Source organism: Chlamydotis macqueenii, chromosome 19 (genome assembly GCF_036417535.1).
Source record: "Chlamydotis macqueenii isolate bChlMac1 chromosome 19, bChlMac1.mat, whole genome shotgun sequence".
Taxonomy (NCBI): Eukaryota; Metazoa; Chordata; class Aves; order Otidiformes; family Otididae; genus Chlamydotis; species Chlamydotis macqueenii.
This window is the reverse complement of record NC_141574.1, coordinates 8,603,076-8,620,520: the sequence shown is the minus strand read 5'-3', so window position 1 is coordinate 8,620,520 and position 17,445 is coordinate 8,603,076. Positions and strand designations below refer to the sequence as shown.

General features: G+C 39.2%; 1 protein-coding gene and 1 long non-coding RNA gene across 2 annotated transcripts in view; both read right to left on the bottom strand.

The window, feature by feature from the left end:
- RABEP1 (rabaptin, RAB GTPase binding effector protein 1) overlaps positions 1-17,445 on the bottom strand; it is a 52,339-nt gene that overhangs the window by 22,977 nt on the left and 11,917 nt on the right. The window contains exons 2-5 of the mRNA XM_086763298.1: positions 10,299-10,427; positions 7,851-8,054; positions 6,322-6,482; positions 245-364 (exon numbers count right to left, since the gene is read on the bottom strand). Coding sequence (XP_086619424.1) covers positions 245-364; positions 6,322-6,482; positions 7,851-8,054; positions 10,299-10,427 — 614 coding nt within the window. The remainder of the gene's footprint in view (positions 1-244; positions 365-6,321; positions 6,483-7,850; positions 8,055-10,298; positions 10,428-17,445) is intronic.
- Positions 13,462-15,262, bottom strand: LOC147598372 (uncharacterized). The gene is made up of 2 exons (XR_015260671.1): positions 13,893-15,262; positions 13,462-13,805 (listed from the first exon to the last, which is right to left on the bottom strand). It is a non-coding gene; the product is annotated as an uncharacterized LOC147598372 (long non-coding RNA).

Genomic DNA, 17,445 nt, shown 5'->3' with positions numbered 1-17,445 from the left:
AGCCGTGTAATTTCAAACTAAGCACAGATGACACACACACACACATAACGCAACTCTCAAAACAGAAAGATGGGAACATAAATAGGCCAAATACGTAACGAGAGCTACAGAAGAAAAGATGTATTGCGCATGAAGAGTTTCACAATATACCTTTTTCTCTCTTACAAAATTTTACTTTACTTACCTGCATCAAACTAGCATGATGCAAGATACAAACTGGGATACAGTTACAACTCCACCTCACCTTTGATGCTTCTAACTCTTTTATTTTTTCTTCAGCTCCTGTCAATTTCTCCTTTAGTGCTGCAATCTCTTTCTCCATAGGCATCACAACCGAACGCAGCTTCTCAGCATCTTCCTGGGCCTGAAATTAATGCAATAAATTATGAATAACATGTTATCATAGTTTTCACCACAACAGTTTCCATTATCAAAATACATTTGGAGAAAATCTCCATGCCAACAGAACCAGCTAACTAAACTTCCACCTTCAGCACTTGTCTTATTGCTATTTATTTAGTTCAGCAGTCACCTCTACGACAACAGGCCAATATTATTCCGTTCACAGAAGGCAGCTAAATTTTAAATCCATGTATGGATTAGACTAGGAATATCTGCTTTTAAAGAGAATATTAGTAAATCACTCTCGATACTTAGGAGAAAAGTTACAGGTCAGGCATTTCAAAATGCATACACCTTTCTGTTATTAAAAACCTAACTGTCCTGCAGCTTGCTGCCACATAGCACAAACAAAACGGGCAACACAGGAACTGCACGGTGAGTTCACTTACTCATGAAGTCAAAAGAAAAAGGACTGCACAGTAATGCACAGCATAACTGTGTTCTGTTTTGGAAGATCATTTTTCAACTTTAAATTACTGCTGATGTAGCACCAGTTTTCGGTGTTACTATGCTAAATGTTTCAAAACTATACGCAGTCCATTTATCAAAAGCCCTGTGATTTTTCCAAAAGGTATTTCCGAAAAAGCCAAAGTAGGACAACAGAATGAGAAGATGGATATGATGAAAAGTGTTCAAATTCACAATTGCACATGTCAAAGGGTGGCCCTGACATAGTCATTTCTTACATGCTCTGGCTTTTCTTCATGCATGCACTAAAACCTTTCCAAGTTAAAGTAACAGCTCCCACAGACTCCACAACAGCCAGCAGAACACTCAGATCTTCACCACAATAAAATTCTTCAAGCCACAAAAATGTAAGCACCCTAACTTGGGTTGGTTTTAGGTATGGAGGCTCAGAAAGCTCTGTTGTTCTCTGTCTTCTACTGGAGGAGCTCTGCAGGGGAGGGAAGGCAGAGAGCTGTGTCTCAAAGCTGAACCTTGAAAAGATGACACTTCACCTAACCTGATCAACAAAGACAGAGGCTAGAAGGTAACATTCACGTCTTTTAAAAAAATCTACACTAGAATGCAGGTTTCAGATACCACTCATTTGACTTTCAATTTCTGTTAAGTTTATTGACAACTATATTCTGAACAAGACTTTCAGGAAGAATAATAGACAATTTTTTTAACCATTGAAGTTTTCTAAACTTAAAATTAATACACAAAATAATATTGCAATATCTGGCAAGTATACAAAAGTTACCAGGCCTTTGGGCTCTAAAAAGCTTTAAAGAAGACTCTACAGACAAAACAAAATTAAATTTCTTCATATTTCATTGACTTCTGCCACATTTTGTCACTGCTAGTTCGCTTGTCCAAGGAGTACAAATAAAATCCGTGAGGAAAGCGAGGGACATCACATGGCCCAGTTATTCAATACCGGGGACATGTGACGGTGTCACACATATACATATCCCGTCACTGGCAGCCAGCAACTCATAAGTCACATCTTGAACAGATGGGAGCCGCAGTTCAACTTCAAAGATTGCTTTATATTTCATTTATTGTATCAGTTCTATTAATTTAATGCTACCTATAGCCAGTTCATATGGACTAAGACAGCCCAACATTTTCAGGAGTGTTGAATAGGCTTTTTCCTAATTATTCATGATAACTTGCAGGAGCATTTCATTGCCAGCCTGACTTCATATGGTTCAGCACCGAATACAGAGCAACAAGCGTGTCCATGTTGGAGCCAGTCAGTTCAGAGAAGCAGCCCGAAAGTTCCCTGAAAGCAAAATCAGACTGTTGAACAGCAACCAAGTGGAAAGACAAAACTGAATCAAATTCCACCAGACAGAAAAGTTACTCTGGCTTTTACCGCTTGGTAAACACAGCTGAAGTTCAACACTAGGGTTGCAACATATTGCAAACGTTGCATTAAAAAAAAAAAAAAAAAAGGTGCGAGGAAGGATCCACATTAAAGGTCAGTGTGATACTGAGCTAAACACTCAGAATAGCCTGTATCTGCCAACAAAATCAGTGCTGGTCTCTGGGTCTTTTTTTAAAGGTAAAGTGTAATTACTGAGACTATCAAATTGAGGTTAAAGTTCCCTTTAATAAAATGAGAATATCTATCTTGTAAAAAAAATGCTACATTAAGATACTGTCACACGTGGCACGAGGGCCACACCATCGCATTTCCTGTGTCAAAAGGCGTTACTCAGATTCTTCCAGAGGTGTGATCATTATAACGTTTACTTCCTTCTAACATTTTGCCAAACTAACTTGACTGTCAAAGACCAGGGTTTTACACATTATCGGCTTGTATTTATTCATTATCTAATCAAAAACCAAGCACCCAAGCTGCTTCAGCCCCAATAAAGCCTGCTGCCCCCCAGCACAGCACGGCATATGCTGACCACAGCATGAAGGGGATTCCACAGAGAGAACATGCCAAAAATGAGTTCAAGTCAGCACACAAAACACTGCCTTGCTAGCCTGACTGCTAGCTACAGCGATCCTGAGTGTCCTTTAGCATTACGCCAAACAACATTTTCAGAGGAACAAAAACCTGGCTGGAGAGGTTTCAGGCATGTCCTGTACCTGAATTTGTTCCTTTAAAATAAGACAAGCGGAAAACACACAGACACAATTTGAGAATCTCTTCAAAGTAGGAGTAAACCGTTTAAAGTTAATCTAAATCTATTCCACTGTTCTTTATCGTCACCAATGAAAGCAGCTTACTGTATATCAGATTTTATGGCTAACTCTGGCACAGAAATCACATTACCCTCCCTCCCAATTTCCCCTCTTCTGACTAATAAGCACACTTTGTAACAGGAGGTTTGTCCTTTCTGGCTCTCTCTACATGCAAAATACCTGTTCTGCAGACTTCTGCTACTCAGAGTTTGACACAACTGTGCTAAGAACAGTCTTTACATTCATCACAGCTCCAACAGAAAACCAGATCATTTCCTGAATGGAAAATAAGGTCTGAATAAAGAGGACCAGTCAAATTTTGCCAGTGTGCAAGACTCATCCCCACCAAGCCACTGTCCACAGTCATTGCTGAGCAGAGAACTCGCGTGGAAGTACACGCTGCTACGGCTGGACTGCTTTTAGCCTCTGTGGTAACAAAAATCCCCCAACCTACCTGGTCTTACAAAGCAACAGGAAGAGAGAGAGATTTTTATAAACCACCAATACCTTCTCTGAAAGATTAATCACTAGGTAAGCATGTCTATCATTAGAACAAGGTATTTACCTTTTTTGAGCTGAGAAGGGAGATTTTTAGAATACACACAAATTTTTCACCACAGATTTCTTAGAAATTGTTGCTTTATGACAAAAACCACAGAACACGCACGCTTTCTACAGAGATTTGACAACTGGCAACTCGAAATATATTTACATGGAAAAACAAAACAGCTGCTTCCAGACAAGTGCATGTGTTCCACAGACACGCTTTCTGACAAAGGACGCTCGAGAACACCAAACGCCAGGTTTGCGTGCGAGTCCTGGATACCTCTGGCAAAAGAGTCACAATCTAGTAAATACAGCTCAAAATAGTATGCTTACCAAAACATCACCCACCCGCTCTAAGTGCTCCCAAACCAGGATAAATAACATGCACGCTGGAAATCTGATAGCACACATACCAAAACTGTACACTCAACCAAATAAATAAACTTTGAATTCAAACAGATACTTACAGAATTTGTTATCTACCCTTCATCTCTCTCAGGGGAAAAAGTATGCAGACAACATGCATAATTGTCAGCAATTATGTGGAGGCTGATGGATTTTCTTTATTGTTTAAAATGGATTTTATAGCCAAATTGAACACAACTGCACTGAGATATCCCGTCAAGAGAGCCAAGGTTAGTGTCCTGGATTGAAATATACGGGTTGTAATCTTGTCTCTGCTCTGTCCATTCTTCTCACCTCACCTCTCTTTGAGAATGTTAAAACAATGGTATGGTTTTCTGCTAGTTTTAAGAAATGTGAAGTATTATACGCTGGGACAGCATCTACTTACAACCCAGATAGCAAAGTACTTTTTTATTTTATTTTCTTTTTTTTTTCCCCCCCTCCTTTGAGATGGTTGGAGATTCCATAGAACTATCTAAAAGATCAAGGCAGTTTTTAAAAACTATTTCCCAGTTTATGCCTAACAGTAAAATAAATCGATCCTTATAATGGAGCATATAAAGAGGGAGGATAAATACAACATTGTTGTCTGGAAATACCATTTTGCATGAGGAATTGATCACAAGTCTTCAAACAGCACACCCCAAGTGATTAAGAAAATTCCTCCTTTCGTACTGACTGCTGATGCATGAATATTCATCATTTTGCTGGCCAAACACAGCTTTTTCTGGGCTTGGGATTTACTTGTTTGTTTTTAAGTGAAACTGAATGTCCTTTTTCTAATTTTGATCTAATTCTTAGTCTCCTTGAGGAAAAACCTCAGAGGTTTAATGACCAAGATGATTAGAAAACCCACGTAAAGCAGTTTAAGCAATTATTTCAAGTGGCACTCTGCAAAGCAGATTTAAACCTCCCCCTCACATTACATACAGTACACGTTCCTCTGCTTTACAGGCCAGTAAAGCTTTCTGAGCTCATATTGATCACAGATTAATAAATTGATCACATTTCCTTTAGGATCACAAGGGATATGTATTTCCTTTTTAAAGGAGTATAGTTGAAAGTATTATTTATCTGCTATACTAAACCTTTTAGATAAGCTGCTCTGTGATCTGAGCAACTTGCAACTTCACCTGTTACGTGATCAGTACATTCAGATTTAAAAAAAAATCAAGTGCTGAGACTTCAGTTATTGGAAAGACTCTCTCAGTTGAGAGAGACTGTTTTCTGAAAATTCTTATTGGCAGTTTGTTGGTAAAGCACTGCTGGGACTTCTACATTATGATCTCTGCATCTTCTGGGTTGTTTCTACAGGACTCACCACACCGATCCAATTTTGAACATTCCTTCCAGCTTCAATTAAAAGTATTTTTTCTCTTAATACGGCTAAAACCTTCCCTTAAAAACAGGTGATGTCTTAAAATTCCAGTGGCAGTAATTCTCTAGTCAGAACACTGGCAAATAGGCTTTACTGTATCTCTTTCCTCTATAAATCAGGACTACACAAAGAGTAGTCTCACTGAATACCAAACAGCATTTATGCAACTACAGATAGTAGTTTTTATAATATGATAAACAAAGATTCCAAAACACTGATCTATTATGACAGGTTCAGTTTCCTTCCTGCCTGAAAGAGAAATGCACCAAATCTTCAAACTCAACAACAACAAAAAATCCTAATTCAACACAAGGCACCTCAATCTACTTCTATGAACTCTTCTAAGTCACAGATCTTTGAACAACAACAATAAAATCTTTCCAAACTTCAGGGCAATTATCTTTCATTATCTAGAGCCTGTTGTTTTGTGACAGCAAGGTTCTGTATTTCCTAGGGAGCCAGCAGTACTGTGTTGCACAAACATGCCTTATCTTAAAGAAAGAAGACATTTAGATATAGTGCCCATTCAAAACCTCAAAATATGTTTTTAAGATGTGAAAAAAGGAATAAAGGTACAGAAGTGTAAAGGAAATTTTAGACATCTGCAGTCAATCCAGAAAAATCTAAAGGGGGCTCTATTTGAGTTAATTTGATGTTACGACAAAAGACTTTATAAGGTCTCCTGCTTTTACAAGCTGAAGGCCAAACCTTACCATCTTGTCAGGTGCAATCCTCTTACTGAATCCACATAATCAGGTAGAATACCTTTATGGATTCAAACACAGGACGAGGTCATGATGACTTCCATGAACAAAGAGATGAAAGTTGGCAGAACAAGGCTATGTGTATTTCTAACAAATTATAGCAGGGCGTAGAAATGAACTGAGGTATAACGACGAAAGTGTATCTTGAAACAAAAATTGAAAAACTAGATTTCAACGTACCTTTTTCATTTCGTTTTCTAGGTTTTCTTCCTCTTGACCTTCAGACAGTCGCCTTCTTAACTCTGCTATTTCCCGTTCCACATTTTCTCGATATTGATTCCACTGAGCTCTCTCTTGCTCCAACCTGTGATGATACTGGAGCTCATAGTCACGAACAGTCTCTATAAAACAGCATTTTCAAAACTTATTTTCAATATAAGTTAAAAAACAGAGCTTCAGGAACTCCATCTCCAACCAGTCAGCAATTTACCATAATTGACCAAAACTAGGACAACAGTGAACTCCTCCTTCCTCTCTCTTCCCTTTGACTCTTGCCCCAAAACTCAACTACATAAGCAAAAGATCTAAATGAACTGCATCTCAGTTTCTACCATCACTAGAACACAAATAACAAAGCTCCTAATTTCAAAGCAACACAGATGTCTAACATCCTATTTAGCGGTACATTTTGTATCTGCAATCACATCATCCAAACAAACTACCAAAACCCTACTTATTTACTCCAAAACGCAAAGGAACTAGAACTTCTCACATAGCTTTCATTTCCCTGTTATTAATATTAGCCCTTCAGGTAAGGAGTTGTCTTTGTTTACATACAGACAGCAGCTGGCACAACTGAGCCTTAATCTAGGTTCATGTACACCATAAACAAACAGAAATTTGTGTACCCAACATACATGAAGATTTGTTTTTTCTGGGAGAAAAGCATAATCAGGTGACAGTAAAACTGCCTACAGCAACAGGCTGTAGGCTCAGGATACTGTGATCCTGTTTGTGAACCTTTAAGAAAACAGCCAGTTATGGCGACAGCCTGTTCCCAGTTTAGAACCTCCATTTTGTTCTTTGCACATAGATTGTCTCAGAAACGTCAACAGCTGTGCAATGTGCAAACATAACAAAGAATAGCTCAGAACTATCAAGAAAAAACAATGACCCAGGACTGATACAGAGCAGCATGTTCAGTCACCAGCCTGGGGAAAAGTCCATGCGATAGCTCTGCAGGGACACTTAACTGTCTGACAGCAGAACTATGTTTACGCAGAAGGAGAGAAGAGAATCATGTTGTCAGCCTAAAGCTGTTTTCAGATTTGTCAAACTACATGCATTATACTTATCTTTGTGGAAGGATGAAGAATCATATGCACAGTCCCTCAAAAATGCTTTCCATACATGTCTGAGTTCCCATTGCCAGGACTCCTTCTAAATTCTATCATCATATTAACAAAAAAGAACCACCAAGCTCCTTTTCACAAACTTGGGAACTGCACTTCATCCATCACTTCTGCAGCCCATTTTTGCCAGGCCATGAAAAGCAGCTGGATGAGGCTCTGAGCAACCTGATCTAGTCAGGAATGTCCCTGCTCCTTGCAGGGGGGTTGGACTAGATGACCTTTGAAGGTCCCTTCCAATCCTAGCCATTCTATGATTCTATGATTCTATGTACACTCTGTGCGAGAGCAGGCACAAATCACTAAATGCATACCGAAGGGGTGCCTGATCTTAGCGGCAGTAGCTTTTCTGGTTGTTACCTTTCATAACAGCTTGTAGTGAAGCTACTTCTTCTTGCCACTGTCTCTTCACCTCATCGATAGCTTCCTGTTTTGTGTTCTCAGATACTGTAGCTATAGCTTTGATGTTCTCCATTTCAGCATGAGCTTCCATCAGCTGGGTCCGCAATTGTCCCAGATCATCTTGGGCTGCTTGCAGCACTGCATTTTGTCTTTTCAGGTCCTCTGAAAAGAAGTATTATTTCCATTTAGCTTGATTAATAAATTCAATCTGAAGAGTATCGATAGTTGCTATGACAAAGAATGGTGCCTTAACAAGGGGGTGAAGGAAGCACTGATATCAAACCATCTACCCATAGCAACTGAACAAACGTTAGCAGGTACCTTTAGGGAAAATTATGTCTTGACTTTGTTTGCCCATGCTTTTCATTTAAAAAGTACCTTCTCATAGATGAAGCCACGAAGTAGACACTGTAGATATAACCTGTGAATTAATATACTTGAGGAAAGTGAAGTGTGCTTCACTATTCAGATAGCTCATTATTATTTAACTAATTCTGGTAATGAATCTGGAAAAGGTAAGAACAGACAGGAAGACAGTTCTTCACTCACATTTGACACCAACTTGGTCCTGAATTTGGACAGGACACTTCATATTTCTTGGACAGAAACACTTTGTGAAACTACCTGGAGCCTATATAAGAAAAATATGCAGGCTAATTTGCTCTTTACTGTGGTTTTTCTAAAACTGAGCTTCTACTAAAAAAAAAATAAAAATAAAAAATAAAAAAAGGCTATATTTGACAGAATATCCACTACTTCTCTAACTGTTGCAACTATAAACAGAAATTTCACATTATCCTCCTGAGGCTTTGGTTAATCTGAAGAAAAAAGTTCTGGAAGATATAGATTACACAATTCATTCCAAAAGGTATAGTTTTATGCCCATATAGCCTACTTCAATGGCAATCACTTCTAGCAGAAACATCCGGCCAGTGTACAAAAACCACCAAGGTATTTCCACGTATTTTCCTCAGCACCAAAAATCTTAATCACTCCTGGTGCCCAACACCTTACCCCCTGATAGAGAATATGGAACCCTGAGCTAATCAGGTACTCAAAAGGGCATTAATCCTCACATTAAAAAAAAAAAAAAAAAACACAAAAACAAAACCCCAATAAGATCTTGTAGCATTTATATTTTTAGTTCTCAAATAAGGATATTAACTATTAAGGATAGGCTGCGACAGTCCCAACATACATTTAGGAAAGGGTCTTGGAGACACAAGGAGGGGGGGGAACAACAAAAACAACCAACCCAAACTTTGTGCGGAAAAAAAAAAAAAATAAAAGGAAAGTAATTGCTTGTACATACTTCTTCTCTGGTATCCTTTCACTTCAGTAGATGTGAAGGTTGGACTTTTTCCCACCCCCCCATCACAATTTATTTTTATTTTCTATTTTTTGACTGTTCTGAAAAGAGAGAATTATTGCTGATCTCATCAGTAGTGTCTTGTATCTTAAATTTCCTTTCATCCAGCTGCCAGAAACGCAAAGAAACAGGCCTTCTGTATGACATGATCTTCATTATGCTTGTTGTATTTCTGCTCTCATAAGCTTATACAAGCAGCTGCAGTCCTAATGCATTACTTTTTGGCTTTGCTTTCATATGTTAAGGACAGGAAAATCATCAGGATTAGAAATAAATCAAATTGGCTCTCAGACCAACAGCTATCTCTGCTCTCCAACTATTCATCAGATATTTGAGCTCATATGGTTCAAATTTTCCTATAAAGAGTGTTATTGAAATAGATGCCCTTGGCTGGTACTACAACTTTTCTAATGTTTGTCTGCTTACATTCTGCCTCGGATGGAAACTTAAGACAAATTAATACTACATAAAAAAAGCTGGCCACAAAGTACAAAAAGCACACCACCTACACTATGTCCTTCCACTTAGCAGATTAGCTGCTGTTCAGAGAGAATGAGCACACCATGACTTCAGAAAGTTAGAATTGAAACTCAGTGGTGGTGTTTCTGCGTGTACATCAAGTTGCTCTGCTGAATCCTATCAATGCAGGCAAATCTTTAAATTTAATTCTACAAATTCATCCTAGGAAGCTAAACAGCCACCTACTGAATTTTACTCTCTGCTTGTCTCTTATGTTCTTATTATTCCTGTTTAAAAGACTACTGTCACTTTTGCATTTTTGGCAGATCAGACACAACAATGCCTTATCCCACCAGCCATGCTGGATACACAGCTGACCATCCCAGCAGAAAATCCTCTTAAATCCTTATTATCCTTAATAAATATAAAAAAAAAAAAAAAAAAAAAAAGCAAGTATGTGGTGTGCATGCACAAATGGAGAGTAGCAGTTGGCAATACAAAGGTTATTCTTCATACAGGGATTATTTGAAGCTGATGTTTAATAAACTTCAGAATAATTCAGAGAATTGAGAACTCACCTTCCTTAGCCAAGTATAGCTCCTTAAATTTTGCTCTTTTTTGATTAAATTCTTGCTCAAGTTGCTGCTTTGTGCGCAGAAATTCTGCATTGACCTTTTCCAATTCTGCTACCCGTTGTAGAAGAGCAACTAAAAATAAAACAGAAGATAAGGTATGTCACTAACAGTTAAGGCATCCCATTCTGCAAGTTTGAGGTGTGGGACTTATTATTTTTAAAATACCGTTACTCATTAGCCTAGCTGTTGCTTCATGATACATCAGGACAACTAGTCATAGTCTTGTAAGCAACTAAGGAAGATAAGTTTTCTTAGACTCTAGCATCAAATGGTAATAGACATCTTCACAGCACTAGAGGTACATGTGGCAGGGAATCCTGCAGAAAACAATCAATCTCCCAAAGAAAACCACAATTTTCTATATACAATGAAGGAAGAAATGGAAAAAACAAACAGTGCCAGAATTATTTCCATTGGAGCTTCTTTCCAAAACACTGGGAATTTAGTCACCAGGCACAGAAACAGCGTGTGAAGGCTGAGCAACAAAGCACCAAGTTCTCAAAAGCTGAGGTCAAAGAAAACAAAATGACAGCTGCCCTGCTAACAACTACGGAATAACAAAGCACAGAAAAAAAAAGTAAGCTGAAAATTAGGTGCCATTATCTTTCCTATCTTCAGTTCTGCGTGTTCACCAAAAGAAGGCTTCTCAGACTATACTTGGAGAAGTTTTACAGAAGATGACCACACTCTACGGAGAAATAACTGATCATAAGACAAAACTCTCCTTATTTCCAGCAGGTAAAAATCCTCAAGGGCACAAATACATCACACCATTTTTCAGTATTTACCACATCAGCAGTTGATCTAGTGGTACAACAAAAGAGGCAACAGTAGCAAGTCCACAGGACACCTAAAGATTGTTACAATGCAGTTATTGAAAAAAACCGTACAGTACCACTGTATGATGCTCTAAAGATCCCCCACAACCACCAACCCTATAATACTGATCTTCATGTGCAATACTAACTTCTTTGCACCTCAAGAAGTATAGGTCTGGTTTAGGTGCCAGACAGTTTCACATCGCACACCTTGGAATTCAAACACAAAAAAGAATCAAAAGCCAGATGAACTAGAATAAAATCCACTTCCATGTTGCAATGCACTGCACAAATAATGTTCCTCTACCCAATTTTCTATCTGTTCTGCAAAAGCACTTCAGGGACATGTTCCAATTCTGTCGTGCAAAGCCAAATCACTTCTTTTAAGTTATAGCCTCCACATAGCACAGGCTAGATATGCAAGACATCGATCCATCAGAAGTGTTTACGTATCACACCCAACATGCTTTCCACCAGAAGCAAGTACGGAAAACAGTACAAAGGCTACACAACTTCAGCATCAAACATTTAGATTTACAAACAGGCAGAATCACATCTAGCGCTTACAGTGGTAAAACACCGGATGGTCAATGCCACTGAGATTGGGCGAGTGATATTTATTCACAGCACCAGATGATTTAGAGTAACAGATACAAACAAAAGGATGTTTTAAAAGCACAGGTGTGTTTTACCGACTGCTGGTTGTGATGGCTTATGGTATTATAAAATACAGAACTTAATCTGTTCAACTGTATATCAGATAAAAGGTATATGTGGATAAGGACTGAATAAATTGTAATGTTGCTTTTTTATTTAAATCTTCATTTTGTTCTTTTAGCATCTTAAATATCAACACATCAGTTTTGCTGGTCAGCAACCCTTAAAGCCAACTGCAATTTTCTGGAGGCTTACTCTGCAGGAAATGAAAGAAACCTGTAGCAAAGACAACACACTGCGAGCAAAGCTTCAAATGAGCTAGGAAAGGGCCTGGATCGAAACCAGGAAAGAAACAGCACACATGGAGCCAGGCCCAGGTAGCAAAAATGCTTCCCAAGGCTAAAGAGTGGCCTTTGATCTCTTGCTGAAGTCTTCCAAAGGGAAAAGGTTTGCCTAGGTTTCCACTCCCCGCTGACTTCTGAGAGAAGGCGATGTCACCAGCAAAGCTGGTTCTCACAGCGCGAGGGGAGAGCAGCTCGCTGGCCAAAGCCCCGCGCAGCCCGCTGCTGCGAGGCCTGCTTCACACCTCTGAGGAACAAAAAGCAACACTTGGCTCTAAGAAGGTGGTTTTTGATCTCACGGTTTCAGCTCTTGAAAGGAAACTATGAGAGGCACCAAAACCCAAGTGAGCTGTATGCCATGGTTAGGGGCAGGTCGCTAAACCCGATGAGACCAGCCAGGCAGCTCTGCGTCTGCAGCTACCGGCCAGGAGGCCCAAAGCCACACACGTACGTTCAGAACAAACCAAGGAGGAATTTGGACATTGCTTACCTCACAAACACTCTTCTGAATACCATACAAAAACTGTTTTATTCTACAGTTACTAATTCTGAAAGTTAACTGCAGACGTTAATAAACCTCCCTCCTTGCACCTAAAAAAGAAGACTCAAGCACTCCTTGTTTACTTGCTTCCCTTTCCGTCTTTCTTTTGCAGAGAGACGGCAGCAGCTGTGCTACTGCTCCCATCAGAAAGCTGTTGTGCAAAGCAACTGAGCTGTATTTCTTCTGACGGTGAGAGCTGCTTTGCTTCTGCTGAGGATGGAAGGAAGAGAGGACACCACAAGAGCAGGAGGTTCAAGTGCTTTAAGCTGGCTGGAACAGCTTTTAAAATCCTCCTGCCCAAGCAGAGAGATGGTAGAATCACCAAGCAGGAAATGCAATTTACATATTTACAGTTTTACAGTATTCCCCCTCTCTACAGCCTGGCAGTTATGTGTAAAAAGTAACAAATAAATAAATAGATAACCAACCTCTACCACCACAGAGCTCGTGCTGCTGTCAGGACCAACTGTAGGCATTCAAAAAACCAAACAGTTTAAGATCTCAACTGCAGGTCACGCATCACTGCAACTGATGTATTAACATCATTCTTTCTATTCAGATACTAAGTTAAAGTGTTTTTACTGCCTGTGCTATGCATACGTCTCAGGACAGACCTTGCCGTTCATCACGTTGGAGAGCAGTTTGTCCGCACTACTGCTATCCACTCTGCAGTGATACGAGGCACATAAACCTGAGGACAACAAGCTACGCAACCCTTCAACTCCCATGAAATGCAAACACATAAAAAGTGAAAGCAAAATAAGGTTTATTTTGTAGGACACTATGACAACTTTCTACTGAGTGTAAATGATGAAGTTTAAACAAAAGTTATTTTATTTTTTTCTGCGGTCATGATTTATACGATGGCCATACAGACACTCCACCTTCCAAAATGAAAGCGTGAACCTAAATCCAAATTGCCAGATGCAGGCAACCGCAGGCTACCTGACACACATTAAAGTTCACCATGAAACGCACTGTAGTCACTCTTAGGAAATGGACTCATTCACAGATTTTCCATTAGGCCTTTGTCACTCATAGCTGACTTCTTGCTCTGAATTTAGGTCCAACTCATCCCAGATCTGTAACAGAGCTGAAAAAGAAAACTTTATTTACCATGATAGGCTATCAACTTAAAACCAAACAAACAAACAAAAAAAATCCCCAAACCAACACATACCTTTTGCAATGACAGTATTCATTAACTTGCTGGAGCTGCTGTCCCTGTGCTCCCATTTCCACGCACAGAAATGCAGCTATCGGTGTTTAACACCACTGCTGGAGTATACAGTCAGCAAAGCCTGAGAGATGGTCAGCTCTCGTGGAGCTACGCCCGACTGAAACAGGATCTTGTGTTGCACACGAGACCAGAAGAGGCAGGGAACATGCTGTATTTCCTAAAAGCAGTAGTGTGGAAGATCTAAGTCCCCAGTTAGGGCCCAAACTCATCAAGAAACAAACAAAACCCCTAAAGATCCTATTTCTTAACTTCTGAAATAGCACTGAGAATAATTTAAATTAAAATTGAAGAACAAACTGAAGAACAAACAAGCAAACAAGACGTTCCTTTGGCCAACAATTTACTAGCTATAAATAGCACTTTTTTTCCCCAGAGTATTGGTGCCAATAGACTATGGATGACATAGTTAGACGTGCCAATTAAATTACTAGCTTTGTTTCTAACGAACAACACGGATTTTTCGGGCGCTTCAGGTCGGATGCAGGGATCGCCATCTCCCCATTTAACACAAACGCTACAGCAAAGTACAGCGTATGCCATTATGTGGCTTAACCAGGCAGGAGGACTCAAAAGAAGGGTGGCAAAATTCCTTTCGGAGTGGAGTCATCAATTTACAGGAGAACCATGAAACTACTGAAGTACACAAAGAGAAACCAGTAAAAAAGCTCTAACTTTCTCTTAACCCACTACACAGCAAAATTTCAGTTCCAGGAAAACACAGGAACACACATTTTTTATTGTGTAGTTACTTAAATGCTGTTTCACAGATGAGCTCCCCAAAGGATTCAATTTTATGTATGACAGTTTCCAGTTACACAAACATGTAGGGACCATTCCAGAACTAAGACAGATAAAGCTGATTATCAATAAGACTATTTTTGAGTACTAGGTCTATTTATAAAACTAATGCCACAAAGCTTTCTACTTGATATTTATAGTGTCAAACATGACATCAAGAGTTCAAGTCCTACGTAGCTGAAATAACGAAAAACAGATTGGAAAAAAACCTGTATGTACAATAAACTTTTCAAAGGAAAAAAAAAAAAAAAAAAAAAACAAAAAAAAACCCCACAGAACTTCCGTCATACTTCCATCATTTTCCACCTCTTTCTTTTCCTGTCATGATTGCTCAAGACAGAAGTATGGAAGAATAAAAATACACAGCTGCCCATTTTTCTTCAATGCTTATTTCCTAAGAGTACGAATTTTCATCTCTCATGACATCCTATTGGAGCCACAATTACATTACTACATAAATTTTTCATCTAGGAGTCTGCCACCAGGATGTGTATTTAGACTGCAAAAAGCTTTTATTTGAAATAAAAAAATCAAACAACCAACAAACCCAAAAACCTCCAAACTCTTAAAATATACTCCAATACAGTTGTTCTGTAATAGGCTCCCATAAGTAAAGGAACAGATTAAAATTATTTTAATAAGGATGTTGAACAGAAATAATTCCTGACTTATGAAATGGAGGTTGCTTTATTTTCAAGGAACAAAATTTGCCCTTATACACAGATACTCAGCAGCAGCAGACCAAACTGATGGGAGGGGGGAAAAAAAAAAAAAAAAAAGAAAAAAAAAAAAGGAATAAAAGAATTGTTTGCTTTTCCCAAGCTTACATTTGGAAGCATCAAGCATTTTATCTACCTGGACAAATGTAAGGCATACTGGTCAGCATACACTTTTCTAGTTTTATTTGAGGACAGAGAATTGCACCAGACTTCTCACTTGCCACCTTTGTTTTCCGAGTGGCAACAAATCCCTCTGGATTGTCACATCTCTCCTTTCCAGAGTACTTCACTGCACACAGTGATGACAACTAAGCTACAGAAAGGAAAAGGAAAAAAAAAAAAAAAAAAGATGCTAACACGCAGCTGTGCAATGAAGACATGCCGTTGCTTGCCAGTATTACCAGTAAGCAGTTCTACAGAAGGAACTTTCAGGCAGTTCCTCATTTTGGGCAGTGTGGCTTTTAGAGACATGGTTGCATTCATCCAACAATGTCTACTTTATTGTTCAGTTGAAGGTTATTTGACACCCACAATTTGTTCTCTATTGACTAAACGTGCACAAGTAAACAAACCAGTACAAATTTAATGCTATATACGTACAAACTCAGTGTTGCTGACAACTGCAGATTTCACTTACGATGCAGAATTGAGTCTTGCTGCATCATATCTGTTACAGGATCTTTTTATTTATTGCAGTAAATCAATTAACTGCAGGATCAAAAATATTCAGCCGAGCACTGCGTGTTACAAACATCTAACCACATTATAAATACTACACGTGGAAGCTTGCAATATACTATTAAAGTTTGACAGTTACTTTTTCATGATGTGTAAAAACTTGCATAGCCGTTTATATGACCATCTTCATGGCATTTCACATCAGTTGTGTGCATTTCACAGGTGCATCATCATCATCTTTAAAGATCTTCTTCCTGCTTCCACCAGCTGGGGTAGCTGCTATTCACTCTGAAGTGCTGTTCAAGCTCAGGACCAAAGCCACATCTGGTGCTGCTGGTTTATATCGACGCAGAAAAGCACAGCAGGCAAACAAACATCAGAGCATTTCCAGGTTGAGGTCAGATATTGATTACCAAAAACGTCACTTCGAACTTGTTAGTAAGACAATGTATTGTCCTGTATCTTTGATGTGCAACCATTTCTACTGAAATCTTCCTCAAAGTTGCTTATACAGCAAACATCTCCACGCAGGAGAATTACAAGGGAAAAAGCCAACATACTGTTTCTCCTTCCCCATTTTTTTCCACTTCCGCTTCCCACTTTTTCTCCCTTTTCACACTGCACTCAACATGTTAACTACTGCACTGCTTTATTTTTGCCTCCCTCATCTTCTTTCCTGGACACACCACCAGGCAGTTGCTGTGCTGGGCTCCAAATCTCTACCCCGACAGTCCATTCACACTCAGTAAAGGTGATACACGTCTGACTTCTTCCCAGTCTGGATTCCACGACTCTAACAAGCCCACTTCATGAGACGAGAACTGCTCCTCACCTCTTCTACACATGCAGCCATTGTGGCCCCAGGTAACTTGAGTCTAGTTTTAAATCTATGCTTAGTTAAACATTATTTATATCAGATTGCAACGGAACAGTATTCACTCCCATCAAGTATCACAGGAATGCAGTTAATCACATAGGTCCACGCTGACAGAAGCGGGCTTGAATTCTTTTCCAGCAATTTATATTTCATTTGCTGAAAGCACCTTTTCCTCCCAAGGACAGTCGCCTATCTCCATGATTATAGCCTGGCTTTTCCTTCATCCCTTACCACAGTAGCTGGTTCTTTCCTTCACTGTTCAATTAGCATTGCCATCAGACCTCTCAGGTTTGTACACACACTTAATTTTCTCCACAGAAGTTTCAACTTGATGTATGAGGGGTTTTGCCATCATTAGTTTTTACTCTGTTTCATTTCTGCCATTGATGTTTTGGTGAGTGGTGAGAACAATCCCCACAAA